Source organism: Nelumbo lutea, chromosome 5 (genome assembly GCF_056320005.1).
Source record: "Nelumbo lutea isolate HS-2025 chromosome 5, American lotus-T2T, whole genome shotgun sequence".
Classification (NCBI taxonomy): Eukaryota; Viridiplantae; Streptophyta; class Magnoliopsida; order Proteales; family Nelumbonaceae; genus Nelumbo; species Nelumbo lutea.
In genome coordinates this window covers 33,725,069-33,741,699 of record NC_142688.1, presented here as the reverse complement: position 1 = coordinate 33,741,699, position 16,631 = coordinate 33,725,069, and the positions used below count along the sequence as shown (strand labels likewise).

General features: G+C 38.6%; 1 protein-coding gene across 1 annotated transcript in view; it reads left to right on the top strand.

Annotated features, from left to right (window-relative positions):
- Nucleotides 1–16,631, top strand: part of LOC148851585 (Putative endonuclease or glycosyl hydrolase) — a 32,578-nt gene that overhangs the window by 11,215 nt on the left and 4,732 nt on the right. The window contains exon 2 of the mRNA XM_088944118.1: nucleotides 1,124–2,519. Within this exon, the coding sequence (XP_088800244.1) occupies nucleotides 1,124–2,519 (1,396 nt within the window). The remainder of the gene's footprint in view (nucleotides 1–1,123; nucleotides 2,520–16,631) is intronic.

Here is a 16,631-nt window from a genome sequence, read left to right as displayed (position 1 = left end):
TTCAAAGCTCATAGCTACTTGGTAAAAGATCTGGCTGTCCACTCTGCAGTGACAGATTGCTACCACTCCATCCTATTCCAACCACGTCTTTTTGGATCTGAATGGGGCTGGTATTTGCCTAATCCAAAACCAAAAATGGTGAAGATGTGATTGGAAACAGGTCTTCGGGCATTTGTCTAAGCAACTTTAGGGAAGATCTTCCAACTGCTGAAACCAAAAATATGTCAAGTTATACTAAACTGGTTGTTTGCCCATGTAAAATCAAACCCTTGAAGAAGCAGGTCCATCAATTTTCTGTATCATAATGGAGGGTTTTTGGAGAAGCACCTGGCTATTCTCGTCATTTCCGTTTTTAACTTTTCTTGGTGAATATGACAGTAGACATGCCTTTTTTTCTTTTCTTTTCCTTTTCTTTTTAATCTGTGGATGGTGCTGAAAATTGTTCTTAACACACTTTGCTTTAGAAGGGTAAGGCTACAATGTTAACTTTGCACTTAATTTTTGAACTGCAAAGGAAGACATCATCAATTGTCATTCAGCAAATAATTTCTTTCCCATTTTTTCTGTTTGTTTTTATTTTATTTTTTCTAATAATTTTCTCAGTTAACCCCTAATTAAATTGAACATCTTGGCCAATGGGGATGCCAGGTAATGTGCTGAGATCCTCTCCAATTTCCATTGGCATAAAAAAGGACTATAATTTTTTCCATTCACTTTGGTTTTTATTTTATTCTTTAAACATCAGTTTATTTAAGCCCTAATCAAAATTTTGGAATTACTGTATAATGGGGATGTTAATCGCAGGGCTGAAGGTTAAGCTCTTTGTACACTGATCTTTAAATGGTCTTGTCTGAGTGAAGTGAATGCATAATATGGTCATAATATGTGGCCATGACTCATGCAAGAGCTTCCTATTGATATCAACTGTTTTTCTGCTTAGTGTGATATCTTCCTTGCTTAATTTTGGAACTAAGTGGTTATCTTTTTTTTTTTTTTTTTTATCCTTGTTCTCTTTGGGTAGGTAATATATGTTTCGTCCCCACCTTTCCTTCCATTCTATTAGCAAATAATATTAATTATATGGGCGTAGCTCATGTACCCTGTAAATGCTTCTTCAATGCAGGTGGGAAGAATAGTGCCGATAGGTCTCTTCTTGTTGATCTTGTGTATTGGGTGTCTCAGAATCCTCCACCAGCACACCTTTTCTTGATTTCAAGTGATAGGGACTTTGCAAATATTTTACACCGATTAAGGATGAACAACTATAATATTTTGCTTGCAAGTGCAGAGTCTGCTCCAGGTGTTCTTTGCAGTGCTGCAAGTATCATGTGGCATTGGGATGTTCTGGTTAAAGGGGAAAATCTTATTGGTAAACATTTCAACCAACCACCAGATGGTCCCTATGGTTCTTGGTATGGACACTATAAGGGGCCTCTGGAAGACCCCTTTCTAGATGTGGAACAACCTGCTTGTTTGCAACCTGAAGATTCACTGGATTCAGGAACAGATTCCAAATCTCGCCCAGTTCCCAAGGCTTTTGTGAATAGGATTCGTCAAATATTGAGCATGTACCCCAAAGGAATTAGTATTTCTGATCTTCGTTCTGAGCTGGGCAAAAGTAATGTGGCCATGGATAAAGACTTCTTTGGACATAAAAAATTCTCTCGCTTGCTTTTATCGATGCCAACTGTCTTGAAGATTCAGCCAGCTGGTGATGGCCTCATTTTGGTGCATGGTGTCCGCCCAAAAGCTGCTGAAACTGTGGAATCCATTTTGAAATTATGTACTGTTCCAGAAACTAGTAATGGAAGCCAGGACCAAACAGTTCCAGAAACTAGTAATGGGGACCGGGATGGCATTGCCATTATGGAAGTAAATACTGGGGACAATGCTGTGAGTGCAGATTTGAAGGAGAAATTGCCACTACCAACATCTTCTCCAGTAAAACCAGAGGAGCCCCTTCAACCTGTCCATAAAGATATTGATGCTCTTCCAACTATGTGCAAATCGACTACTGCAGAGGGGCAAATATCTGAGATGGGGTTTTTCCAAGGAATATGGAGAAAGTGGTTCAGAAATAAAAATGATGCTCCTACAGATGAGGATAATAGTATATCAGCAGAATGTTCTGATACAGTAGGCACCTCTGACAAGACAAAATGCAGGGAAAAATCTCCAGAGTCAACAAATCATAATACCGACCAATTAGATTCCATTTCATCTTCCTCAAATGCGAAAGAATCAGCTAGTGGCGAGAGAATTACTAGGAGTTCTGAAGAAATTTGCAATAAATCCAGATTAAGCATGGGCATCATTAATCGATTTGTGAATTGGTGTAAGTTTTGGAGAACTAGCTTAAATCTTGATAAGGCAAATGAACATTGTTGTAAAGAATTGAACCAAACAGAGAATGAGGTTATAAATCATGAGTTATTCTCAAAGGATTTCCTTTGGGATGAAGTGGAATTGTTCGTACATTCACCCAAAGGATCAGCTCTCATTTCTCAATCGAAGACCAGGTACTTGCTTTTGCTTATTTTTAGTAATTTCCTCCTATAATGCTGACAGTGTTTTTCAGACAGATTTAACACAACACCCTTGTTGTATCGTTATTGTTAAGCTCATGAAAATCTCAGTTTCCAGTCAGTCAGTGATTCCTAATTTGTGTAATACTGACAATGTTACAATTGACTTCCTTGTGAATTCTAGCGCACAGAAATCATCATCATCCAAGCCTTATCCCAAAACTACACGTGATTGGTATTCTAGCACAAGAAATCCACATCTTTTTTTTCCTCTTGATTTTCCACTGGTTTTCTCATTCTCATAAATATTAGTTACTAGTCTCTTATAATGTCATGGGAAACAAAATTATTTCATTGTGGTTTACCATTACATTTTTTGACATGAGTTTCACTTTCACCATCTTAAAATGAGCACTTCCTGTTATTTGATAAAATGTTGGAACAAAATCATTTAGGGATTTTAAGGAAATTATCATATTTCTATATTTTTATAACATTTGGATATGAATCTATTTCATATGATGAATTAATTCAAATTCTATATAAAACTAAATAATGTAGCCAACTAACAGGCTGTATATGAATAATTGATGTAGGTATTACATATCCAAAGTGATGCTGATGCTGGGATGTTAAGCATATACTATGAAATATTCCATATAGTTCATGTTTGAAGAGTGAGGACTGTGAAGAATATTTGTAGGCTTAACATGTAGCGTAGTTGATAACCCCCCCCACCCACACATAATGCTGTAGGTGTAGAAATGATCAGGAGAATGATGTAGGAAAAGCCTTTGGAAATGATGAAGTTTTTTTTTTCTGTTTAAGATGTGGGGTCCATACACATTTGTCAATTCCCAATTGTATATTTCTGCAGTTTCAGCTCTTTGGAGGATTCAAAAATATGACCAGATGGAGCCAAAGTGTTTAGAGCATCATTGCATGGCTTTCTTTCATGCTTGAATGCCATGCTTGTAAGTATGTCTTTCTTTTATACAGGCAGGCTTTGTTCACTCTCCTCTTTTTGGCCACATAAATGGTAGTCCACAAATATGATTAAATGGAGTAAAGGTGACAGAGTGGCCCTTGGCAATTGACTCTTTACATCTATGATTAGGTGGATTTTGGGTACCATTAGAGTTAAAGATTATGAGTTTCTAGACAAAGGAACTTTGTAGAGGGGATCCTTTTGTGTAGTGATCTCTCCTTCACTTGATGGCTATATTTTTCATTAGGAGCTGTATGTCCTTAATTTTGTATATAAAACTAAACATTCTTTCATGTAATTGTGTATACATCATACTCCTTTTGATAGCCAACACTTCTATTCAAAATAAAATAAAAAACAAGTTCTTTTGTTATACACTGTATTCTGTTCATTGTGATACACAATCTAACTCAGCCTTAACCCCTACCTGTTCTGTTCGTTGTGATATGCTATTAAAATATTCTAGTTTTTCCTACATACAATATAGAAAATAAGGCATTCGATAGGGCAGAATGGAGGAGAAGAATTTATATTATTGACTCTACTTTTACTTGGGTTGGATAAGGCAGATGATGATAGTGAGAACACCATCTGGTTTCTCTTTGTGTGTGCCTCTATAGCTTGGTAACGAGATTATCCTTTTCTTCTCTAGTCCAACTGCAGTTTTGGTTCCATTGTAGTTCAGAGTTTGGTATTATTGTGGGGACTTTGGTTAGTGTACTAGTTATATTAGTCAATTCCCAGGTTGGGAGGTTAGGGCTTTGACATCCAGACAAATCATTTCATTCAGATGTACGTTTGGATCTGCTAATTCTTTGACAAACTATTGCCAGGGTAGAATTGGGTGGCTTTCTTATATTGAAGGTTTTTGATGCCAGATTAGTTATTGTTGAGATATTATTTTTTGGATCGCTTACAGAGGTGAGGGCTTTGACCTCTGGACTGATCAATTCATTCAGGTGCATCCTGGGTTCTGTTAATTCTTTGACAAACTGTTGCCTGGATGAAATTGCATGGTTTTCTTTTATTGACTGTTCTTGATGAGTTGATGTTAGGTTATCTTTCATTGAGATTTGCTTTTTTGGATTGCTTATAGAAGGGCTCTGTTGTCTTTAGGTTCCTACAAGCCGTTCTCATTTGGTGCATTATATAAGCTACCAATAATGATGTGAAATTTAGAAAGTGCAATTATTTATTTTTGGAGGGAGCCTTGGTGATGAATTACTTTTTGGAAATATAGACACGCTTAAAAACCATATAAGGAGAATAAATAGCTTCAAACAGAAAATATAAGTTTAGATCTTATTGTTGTGCAGATATTATTTGGAGCTTTTGAGAGGAAATAACAAAAAATCTTTCTTTCTGTTCAAAATTTCCCGAGGAGGATACTCTTGATTTGTTTTCTGTTTTCATATTTTTTTCAATGTGGCATGCTAAATATTGACAAGGGACAAGTTCAGGGATCAGATAGAAGATGCTTTGACCAGGTGATGGTATTCCTTTGTGAGATCGTCAATCAGTTGACATTGTTCTATAAATGAGTTGGTCTGCCCGTCAATGTTCTGAAAATCACAATCTTCTGATAAATCTTAGAAAAACTGTTAAATTGAATTAATTGTGAATCTTATAATGAATTGTATTGTAAAATTAAGTTTTTCAATTCTTAAAATTTATCAAAAAATAAATAAAATACATATTGGCTGATGGGTTGGCTAAGACAGGTATGCATTGGGGAAATTTGTATGGCAATAGCTCTCTATATGTATAGAGCTTTTTGTTTATTTTACTTTTTGATTTGTACATCCCCACATGTACAATTTGCCATTTCTTTTATATATTTATCTTATGGTTGCATTTCTGAAAAAAAACCGTGCTTTGCATGGAGCAACTGGGGGGGGGGGGGAGATGCTTGAAAAACAATGATAGGGAAGAGAGGGTCATGGAAGGGATAAAATAAATCGCATTAGTTATAGGTGGAAAAGGCCTGAGACTTGACGAAAGAGGGGGTGAAACCCTCCTTTAATCCATTTCATCCTATATGCTTAATACAATAAGATTTTATATTGAAAGCATAAGATGATGTAATCAAGTCTGATTTTAAAGCTAATTAATATACATACAATGACTCTTTAACCTACATATAATGTGAAGCAAGTTCAGTAAGATTTCTGAGTAGGTTTTAAATGACCCTTAAAAAGTCTTATTTTAATATTGATTTTAAAACAAAAGCCCCTTAAACAAAAAATAATTCGAATTAATGTGAATAACATGAATTTATAAATTGTATGGCTCATGGTTCAGTTTGTAGGTTTGCTAGAGTCAACAGTTAAGGGGTATTTGAGTCATTTTGGAGTATTTTATTCTAGCTTGTTTTGTTTATTATGTTTGAGATTCAGTAGTGTCCCATACTTAATGATGGCACAAAGGTCATTGTATTCTGTTTAGAAATCTCTCTCTCTCTCTCTCTCTCTATATATATATATATATATATATATATATATATTATACTATTCTGGTCGTCTGGGTAGGTTTTTTTTTCCCTCTTCTGGGAACAGACGAACCATCTCTTCTTCTTCCTCTCTCTTTCCTTTCTCTTCTCCTTTTTTCTTTCTGTTTTCTTTTTCTATTTTTCCTTCTATTTCAGGAAGGAAATCAAGTCTGATGACTCTGATCTAATATCTGACATGGTATTAGAGCCCTGATTTTCTTCCCATTTGTTTTCTATTCTGAGTGCCCTCTGCAGGTTGAACTTCAGATTTCTTGGTGAAAACTTGGAGGATCGAAGAGAGACTAAAAAGGAGTTGTTGTTTCTTGCCTAGGGAGGTATCCATGCCTCCAGCTGCAGTAGAAGGTATGGTTTCAGTGGAGTTTTAGAGAAACCCTCTAATTGATGTATCAAAGAGGGACTGTCAGTGATCAGTTGGTGTGCAACAGCTCGTGTGGGGTGTTTCAATGATCTGAAATGTCATAGTTGTGGTTTTCTGGACTGGTTGTAGTCGACCTATCAATGGTATGTATGAAGACTGGTTTTCTGAAATTTTCTTATTTGTGGAAGTGAGTAATAGGTGTGAGAACAGTGCTGAAACCTGTTACGGCACATGTTTCAAAACTTTTGTCTGTGTTTCTTTCTTGTTGATAAATGTGGGTGATATGTGTGAGAATAGTGCTGGAAATTAACTACAGCACATGTTTTGGTAGTAGTTGGTTGGTTGTGGTATAGTGTGGTGTCATGAAGTGAAGTTTTTTTTACCCATAGCAACCTTAGGAGAGAACAGTGATCAAAAGTCCAGTATTATGATTCCCCCTGATTTTTTGAATGTACAAATGACTTCTATCAAGTTGAATGGTGAAAATTATGTGCCATGGGCCAAGTTAATGGAGGTATTTCTTAGAGCCAAGAAGAAAGTTAAACTTGTGAAAGAGGGAAAACCCTTAGTTGATTCTTAGAGTATAGTGATTGGGAACAAGAAGATGCCCAAATTATGACATGGTTGTGGAATAACATGGAACCCAAAATCAGCGTGCATTTTATGTTTTCTTGATACAACTAACGACATTTGGGATCATGCCAAGAAGATCTATTCCGGACAAGATAATACAAGGGTATATCAACTCTATCAAGAATACTTTAATCTACAACAAGGAAATCGGAAACTTGAGGAGTACTATGCCAGTATGAAGAATCTTTGGAATGAGCTGAATATCTATCATCCCCTGGCATCAGATGTTAAAATTCAGCAACAACAAAGGGAGCAACTAGATGTGACAAGATTTTTGGTTGGGTTGAAACTGAGTATGAACCAGTTAGGGCTCAGATTCTTGGAGGCTCTGCTCTCCGCTCTCTTGAAGAAGTGTTTGCACAACTTTGTAGGATTAATATTGGGTCTTCAGAGAGTCCTTTAGTCTAAAATAGATCAGCCTTTGCAGTGATGAGAGGGGAGGTCGTGGTGGTGGACATAGTGGAGGTCGAGATTCAGGTGGAAGTCGTAGTTTTGGGTCTAAGAAGTGTACACATTGTGGGATGGAGGGGCATACTTAATTTTTTTTTTTTATGATTTACATTGACATCCTTCTACATAGGCTAATCATGCAGCAGTAGGAAGTGGTGGTGATGCAGTTGATACCCAGCAAATTGATTACCTACATCTACTAGTGCATTTGGGAAGGAGATGATGAGTATTTCACGTGATTAGTACAAAAAGTTCCTTCAGGCTACTTCCCAACAGAATACAACTACTCTTGCCCACTCAAGTATGGCTTGTCTGGTTACCAAACCCTCACCTTGGATTATTGATTTTGGAGCTTCTGATCATATGACTGAGACTCCAGGTTTGTTTTCTTCCTTTTCTCCATCTTCTATCTCACAAACAATCACTTTAGCTAATGGTTCCATCTCACTATTTGTGGTGTTGGAAATGTAGACACTGCATCGTTATCTTTGTCCTCAGTTTTGTATGTATCCAAACTGCCTTTCAGTCTTATGGTTGTTAACAAATTGGCCCAATCTCTAAACTATTCTGTAACCTTCTTTCTTGATTCTTGTGTTTTTCATGATCTCAAGATGGGGATGAAGATTGGTAAAGGGCATGAAGTTGGTGGATTGTATTATCTTCATGGTGGTGGTATGACAATCGCTCTCCAATCTTACACCTCTTCAATGGCATTGCAAATTTGGTCATCCTTTCTCAAGACACTTCAGTTACTTGTTCCGTCTGTGTGTCATCTTTCTTATTTGGAATGTGAGTCATGTCAGTATGGGAAACATCATTGGGTTTCCTTCAGTCCTAGAGTCGGTTGTCATAGTTCGAGTCCTTTTTTCCTAGTTCGTTCTAATATTTGGGGTCTAAATAGTGGGTTGTTTCGTACAATTGTTATAAGTACTTTGTAATTTTTGTTGATGACTATTCAAGGACGATGTGGCTTTATCTTATGAAAGAAAAGAGTGAATTGTTTTCCATTTTTCAAAAATGTTATGTTGAAATTCGCACTAAATTTGGTATTCACATTAAAATTCTTTGTTTTGACAATGAGAGAGATTTTTTTTTGATCAATAACTATGGATTTAATTAATATTAAAAATATGAGAAATTTATAGGGCAAGGGGGCTAAACAATCTTAGCTCCCAAGAACAACCATTAAGCATCAAAAGAACAAAAATTACAAGACAGCCCAAAGAGTTCGCACTTCTTTTTACCCATTTGTATTGGATTTCCATGTCCTTAGTCAACCACTTGAGTTTTCTCTTTTCATTACTGTAACTATTGACTAGGCTGATCGGCCTGAAATCCTTTGGGTGACATGCATTCCTCTTCTTAGGAGCTAGTGCAATAAAAGTGGAGTTCAGCCTTGGGTTGATTACCCCTCTAGAGTGGAATTCATCAAACACAATCCATAGATCTTCCTTTAATATCTCCCAACAATCTTGATAAAAAGTCATCGTAAAACCATTTGGGCCTGGTGCCTTTGATCAATTCATAGAGAACACTGCCTCCCTTATCTCTTCCACTTCAAATTTCCTTTCCAACCAATCCCTTTCTTCTATCTGCAAAGTTGGCCATTCCATACCCTCAATCCACACCCTATTATTTAGGGGTTTTCTAAAGATAGACCTAAAGTGATTTGCAAAAGCCCCTGCTATTTCTCTTTGGGTGGATATTGTAACCCCTTCAATCACCAGACTTGATACAAAATTCCTTCTTCTTCTTCCACTTGCCATCGCATGAAAAAATTTGGTATTCCTATCCACCTCCTTCAGCCATTTACACCTTGATTTTTGTCTCCAACTTATTTCCTCCTGAAGAAGATAATCCTCTAACTATTTACGCAAATTCCATCTTAGCTCCTTATCTTCTTCTGTAATACAACCCCTTTCTTCCTTACCATCCAAGTCCTCAATTTGTGCAGTCACTTTTCGCTTTCTTTCCTCTATTCTCCCAAACTCTAACAGATTCCACTCCTTGATTTTTGCCTTTCAATAATTGGAGCTTCTTATGAAACCTCATTCCACTCCATTTCATTGTTGGATTGCTTTCTAGCCACCACTCTTTGACTTTCTTTATGAACCCTGGGTGTCCTAGCCACATGTTTTCAAACCTAAAGGGAGCAGGACCAGCACTTCTCACTTCCTCCCTACAGATTACAATAGGCCAATGGTCTGAAGTCACCCTTGGATATGCTCTAGAGTTTAGATTCCCCCAATGTTCTTCCCAATCATTTGAGAAGAGAAATCTATCCAGCTTAGAGTAAATCGGGTTCACTTAGAAATTGGACCAAGTAAAACAACTGTGTGATAGTGGGATCTCTTTAAGCTCGTAAACATCCACAAATTGATTGAATTTCCTCATACTCAAGGTCGATCTCCGCCTCGGACTATTTGTCTCTTCCATGAATCTTATAACATTAAAGTCACCTCCAAGACACCAAGGCCCTTCTGTAATCATTTGGACCATATACGTTGGTAAGCACCCATTCAAGCCCATCCTCCACTTATTTAAACTTCAAGGAAATTGAAAATTGGCCTATTAACTCTTCCTGACCTATGAGTACTTCATTCTTCTACATTGTGACAACACCCCCCTGTAGACCCCCAAGAAGGCAGAGCCGCCCAACTAATCCCCCTGCCTCTCCAGACACTCCTTCCCCACCTAATATCAAAATTTGCTCTCTTGGTCTCCTGCAAAAGTACCACATCTGGTTTTCTTGATGGCCTCTTTTATTACTGCTCTTTTCCTAGCACTTCCCAAACCTTTGACATTCCAGCTTAAGATCCTCATCTAACTATCTTCTTTCCCCTTAGACCCTCTTGCAGTTATTCCTCTTCCTTCTTTCTCCTTTAACCTTCAAACTTCTATATCCTCCCACCTCCTTGAGCAGCCTTTCAGCCTCACTCACTTTTCTCCTTTTAGATTTTGCTTCTTCTTTCTTTGTTTTCAAAAATACTTTGAGAGCATTTGGATCTTTCAATTTGCACCCCAGTTTCTGTACAAAACCCGCCACAAAATCCTCACTAATTACATGTCTTACACTTGAATTTCTACTTCCCTCCCCTATTGTTGTCTCCCCCCTTCTATCTCCTTCCTCCTCATAACCCTCTACTCTAACTCCCTCAGACCCTTCCTTTTGACTGTTTTCCACCACTGTTTCATTTAATAGACACTCTAGGATTTCCATGATTTTTTTTTTCTGTTTCTCCTTCATTCCCTACTTTTCTCTCCTGACCCTCCCTGTCGCTTCTATTTTCTCTCACCCCATCCCCTCCTTCAAGGACTGAAGCCTTTGGGTTGGGATCTGTATTTGGCACAAAAGTAAAAAAGCAACAGTTAGTATCACAAAACGAAATGACACGGTTACTTGGGTTGTGGTGGGGAAGATTGGGAGTGCTGGAGTTGGATACAAAAACAATCTGGCCCTGATAAGGAATGTGGGTTCCATCTGGTTCCAAGGCTCGATTCTAATTAGTTAGATTTTCCTCCACCTCTATTAAACAGAGATCACAACTCTTACCCACCTGTTTATGCCTCCCCACTATGTCCCCGTATTGCTTTTGAGAAGTCTCAAGGGATCCCTTACAAAAAACCTGTTCGGCAAGGAGATTTTGAGATGGAGCTTCTGAGTGTGAGTTAGAGTTTCCACCTCCAGATTTCGAAATGTGTTCAGCGACAACAATGTACGGCTGTTCCTCAGCACAGTGAGACGTTACCGCACCTGGTTTTTGTGAGAACAATGTATCTAGATCAAAAGTTGCAGCAACTTCTTCCTTTGAAAACTTCTCACCCAAAACACTGCCTAAATTGGACTGGGTATCCCAAACTTCTTCCATGTCTTCTTCCTCCATTTCGAAGTCCACCCAGCCATCGTCAAAACCATCCTTTTCCTCGAGATGAGCTCGATTGTACCTGGGGTTTGGTCTGTCTTGTGATGTTCGTCCTTCCTTCGGTGTTTCAGGAATTGCGGGAGGCACCCACTGGAGAGTGCTTGAGCTTTGCTTTGACTGCCTGAGATCACCTACAACGTTTCGTCCAAAATTTTCGAATAAGAAGAAGATAGACGATGTCTATCGTCTATAGTCTCCAACCGTCTCCCCCGACCCACGTGCTCACTTAAACAATCACGTGGGTAGGGATTCCCCCTTTCTGGATGAGTCGATCGGTCCACCCACCGGTTCAGATGACCCAGCCTGCAAAAATCTCCCTTTCTTAACCACGTCAGCAAAGGTGTCTTGTCCCTTCAAATTACCAGCTAATTCAAAAAAATTTGAATTTATTTCTTTTAATAGATTTCATGGCTTTTGGTTCTCTCCCACCGACTTTTCAACTTCCTTTCTAAGCTGCCCCCTATGTTCAGTCTTACCCTCAAGCTGTAGGCCCCTAGTAGTCCAACCCTCCACGTCAGCATCGTCTCTACCTTAGGTCTTCGTCCCCACAGCTTTGCCTCCACCTCTGAAACCAACCATACTTTAAACCATGTACCTTCAGCAAGAACCTCTATTGTTCTTGGGAGCGATTATGGTCTCACCCCGACCATCCTAACCACAACGACACGAAAATATTGCAGATGGACTTCCTTCATTTCTCCGCCCAACAGCTTCACAATATTTCCCAGATTTGCTTCACTCCAAAGATGGAAGGGAAGACCTACCAATTTGAGTAGGAAACTTCTGCTGACATGTTCCATCTCATTACACAATGGTTTCTAGTTTTGAATCTGAATCAAACCTTCTTCACATTCAAAAGATGTAAATCCCCTAATTTTTACATCGTCAATTCTGAACATTGCCTTCCTGTCTTAGAATGGTTTTAGAGCAACCTCGGACTCTAGCTTCAAGTTGTGCACCACTGAGTTTAGGATCTTCCCTCAATCTTGTATTACTTTGCTTGCTGAGAGCCTGATACACAACGGTTTCTAGTTTTGAATCTGAATCAAACCTTTTTCACATTCAAAAGATGGAAATCCCCTGATTTTTTCATCGTCAATTCTAAACACTGCCTTCCTGTCTGAGAATGGTTTTAGAGCAACCTCGGACTCCAGCTTCAAGTTTTGCACCATCGAGTTTAGGACCTTCCTCCAATCTTGTATTGCTTTGCTCGTTGAGAGTCTGAGATCACCATTCTCCGCTCCCAGTCTTCTTTCTCACCCTCAAACCACAACTTCACCCCTGTATTAGAGCTCGAAATAAGTTCACCATCATTGCATGAGCTCTTCTTCAACGACTTCTCCAGGCTTTTAATGGGTGCTGGACTTTGTTCTTGCTCCAACACCACATCAACAGAGACAAGAAATTGCTGGAACCCCTCTGCAAAGGCCATCCAACCTTGTTTCTTCTTCCCTTCCGGTAAGCAAAGCAATTATCTTCTTGCGTCGAAATATTCTGTGACCATGATGAACCAGCCTTTACCATTGCATCTCAGTTCCACTTCGTACCTCTTCTTTCCCAGTTCGAAGATATTTTTCCATCCTATTGTCCTAACCGATTGTATAACACCATCAATAAAGCCCTTTAACCATGCCACTACTTCCTCAAACAATAGTATCGTGGCCTTCCTATCCTCCCTAATTTTTAACAGGTTCTTTCCTCTGGCCCTTCCGCTCTCAAATAAAAATTTCTTCGCTTCAATAATCAGTTCAAACTTCCATCTACTCACCAAATGAAAAACTTCTCCACTTCGGCTTCCCATCAGTTCGGTCTTTAGTTCCAATCCACTAGATCATAAGCAATTTCCAAGTCCAATTTGCAAACAAATCCTTCTCTTCATTTCCTGTACACATTCATTGGTGTTTTCTCACAAGAATGACAATGGGAGAGAATTCTATACCTTGTTTCAGGAATACATGGAACAACATGGGATTATCCATCAAACCTTGTGCATCTATACACCTCAGCAAAATGGGATGGCTGAATCAATGTTTTAAAAGGCGCGCTGGTAAGGTGTTTTTGAGAGCAGGCGCCATGCTAGGGTCAAGGCGGCGGCGCTTTAGTAAGGCGCTCACCTCTGCACCTAAGGCATGCGTCTCAAACCAGGCGCCAAGCGGTCCAGGCGCATGCCTATGTTTGGTTGCCCTTCGTTTTTTTATTTGTTTTTAAATTGACTTTTATAGATAGATTATAATCGTATATGTATAGATTATTTCCTTTTATGTGCCAAAATGCTTGGGTTATGGTATAGCAAATACGAAAGAAAGAATTCACGACTCCTAGTATCAGTCAAAGTCTCGAGCCCTCAGCCCCCACGTTCTTCTTGGATCATCAAGTTCAGGCCATCTCTCAATTGAACCACCTTCAAAGTTCTATCAGAGGCCATCTCTCAGTCGGAAGACCAACTGCAACGTTTAGGCTTTCAGCAATCAGCATCAAGTATTTGTTTCTTCTCTTTTTACACTGAAAACAGGGGTTTTGCCCACCCCCTTCTTCTTCTTCTTCATATATATAATTTTTTTATCAACAACGAATATTAGTTTGAAAACAGTAAAACAGGGCTCGACCCCTTTATTTATTTATTTTTAATTTTTAGTTTTTTCTTTGCTTCTTCTGCCCCTACTTTCTTCTTCTTCTTCTTCTTCTTCTTCTTCTTTCCTTGTCTGTTTCACACTAATACTGGGGATCCACCCCATTGTTCCACAATATTTTTTTTATCAACAACAAGTATTAGTTTGAAAACAGTAAAACGGGGCTTGACCCCTTTCTATTTTTTTCTATTTTTTTAGTTTTTAATTTTAATTGGAACCTATCACTTTTTGTGCGCCTTTCGCTTTTAAAACACAGGGCTGAATGCAAGAATCATCATCTACTTGAGACTGGTCACTCCTTTTTGCATCATATGAGTGTTCCTAAACGTTTTTGGAGTGATGCTGTTTTTATAGCTTGTTTCTTCATTAATCAGATGCCATTGTCTATCCTTGAAGGTCAATCTCCCTTCTTCGTCTTGTTTCCTACCTTGTTTCCCTTTTCTCTTATTCCAAGTGTTTTTGGGTGTATACGCTTTGTTTATAATCTGTGCCCGGGGATGGACAAATTAGATGCATGCTTTACCAAGTGTATCTTTCTTGGCTATTCTCGGACATAGAAGGGCTATAAGTTTTATCATCCATCATTTCAATGCTCCTTTGTGTGTCCTGATGTCACCTTTTTCGTGTCTGTTTCATTCTGTACAAGTAGTGATAGTCCTCCTTCATCCTCCGTGGCTCCTCTTCCAGTCCTTGTTGTTGACCCCATTCTTCTTTTTCCTATTTCTCCTGCATCCTCGTCTCCTCCATGGCATGTTCCTACTAAGCGATTACTTATCAGGCATGTGCATACACATCGATAGGTACCGGCTCCTCCTCCAGTTTCTTCTCCGTCAACAGATCTGACAGTTATTCCTAACCTTGTGATGCCTTCTTCGTCTTATCTTGATCTTCCCATTGCCTTGCATAAAGGTAAACATAGTTGTACTTTGCATCCTATTTCTAACTATGTTTCTATTTCTCATCTTTCTACTTCCCATCAACATGTTTCCTTTTTTTCTATTGTTTCTATTCCTAAGAATGTGCAGGAAGCTATTACCTCCCCAGAGTAGTGCAAAGCAATGGAAGAGGAACTCTCTGCCCTTGATCATAATCACACGTGGGAACTCATTACTCTTTCACCTGGTAAGCATGTTGTAGGTGGGTTTGTACATTCAATTATCTACCAGATGGGAGCATTGAGCGCTTAAAGGCTAGGTTGGTTGCCAAAGGGTACTCTCAGTTGTATGGTGTGTATTATACAAAGACATTCTCTCCTGTTGCTTAGATCGGATCAATTTGTTTGTTGATATCCTTACTAGCTATGTTTGATAGGCCCCTATTTTAACTTGACACTAAAATGCCTTTCTTCATGGTGATCTTAGTGAGGAGGTGTATATGGAGCAACTACCAGGGTTTGTTGCTTGGGGGAGGATACTAAGTTGTGTAGACTCAAGAAGCAATTTATAGACTAAAACAATATTTGCGTGCCTAGTTTGGTAGATTTAGTGAGGTAATTAAAGACTTTGGTATGATGCAATGTTAGGTTGATCTTTCAGTGTTCAGCTATGATTTTGAAGCTGGAAACATCTTATTGGTGGTATATGTCGATGATATTGTAATTACAAGTAGTGATAAGTTGTGTATTGATAGATTGAAGGATTTTCTACATGATCACTTTCAGACAAAAGATCTTGGCAAGTGAAAATAATTCCTGGGTATAGAAGTTGCAAGGTTGAAGCATGGCATAAATGTGTTTGAGGAAATATGTGCTTGGCTTGTTAGAAGAGAGTATTGTTGGGCACTAAACCAATTGAAACTCCTACGGAAGCCCAACACCAAATTAATCACTGGTGCAAATGAAGAATTTAATGATCCTGGGAGGTACAAGAGGTTAGTTGGTAAGTTAAATTTATTTGACTATTACCCAGCCAAACATTTCCTTTGTAGTGAGTGTAGTCAACCAGTTTATGCAAGAGCCTCGGGTTTCCCATTGGAATGTAGTTTTGAGAATTGTGCGGTATTTGAAAGGGGCTCTAGGTCATGGATTAGTATACAAATTAGGAGGAAGTCTTGAAGTAGAGGGTTATACAGATGTGGATTGGGCCAGCTCATTGTTTGATAGAAGGTCTACTACAGGGTATTGTACCTTTCTTGGAGGAAATCTGGTAACGTGGAAGAGTAAGAAACAACTATGATAGCAAGAAGTAGTGCTGAAGTTGAATATAAAGCTATGGCACCCAGAATCTGCGAGTTAGTGTGGTTGAAAAACCTTCTCCATGAGATTGGGTGTACTCTCACCAGTCCTATAAAGTTGTATTGTGACAACCAAGCTGCTGTTCATATTGCATCTAATCCAGTCTTCCACGAGAGAACAAAACACATTGAAGTCGACTGTCACTTCGTAAGAGAGAAAGTGCTTAGTAGAGATAATTATACTACATGTGAATACAGGAACTCAGTGGGCTGATTTGTTCACAAAAGGGTTGAGTTGGGGAAAGGTGGATTATATATGTAGCAACCTGGGATTATATGATATATACTCTCCAGCTTGATGGGGGAGTGTTAGAGTCAACAGTTCAGGGGTATTTGAGTCATTTCAGAGTATTTTATTGGGTTGTTTTGTTTATTATGTTTGA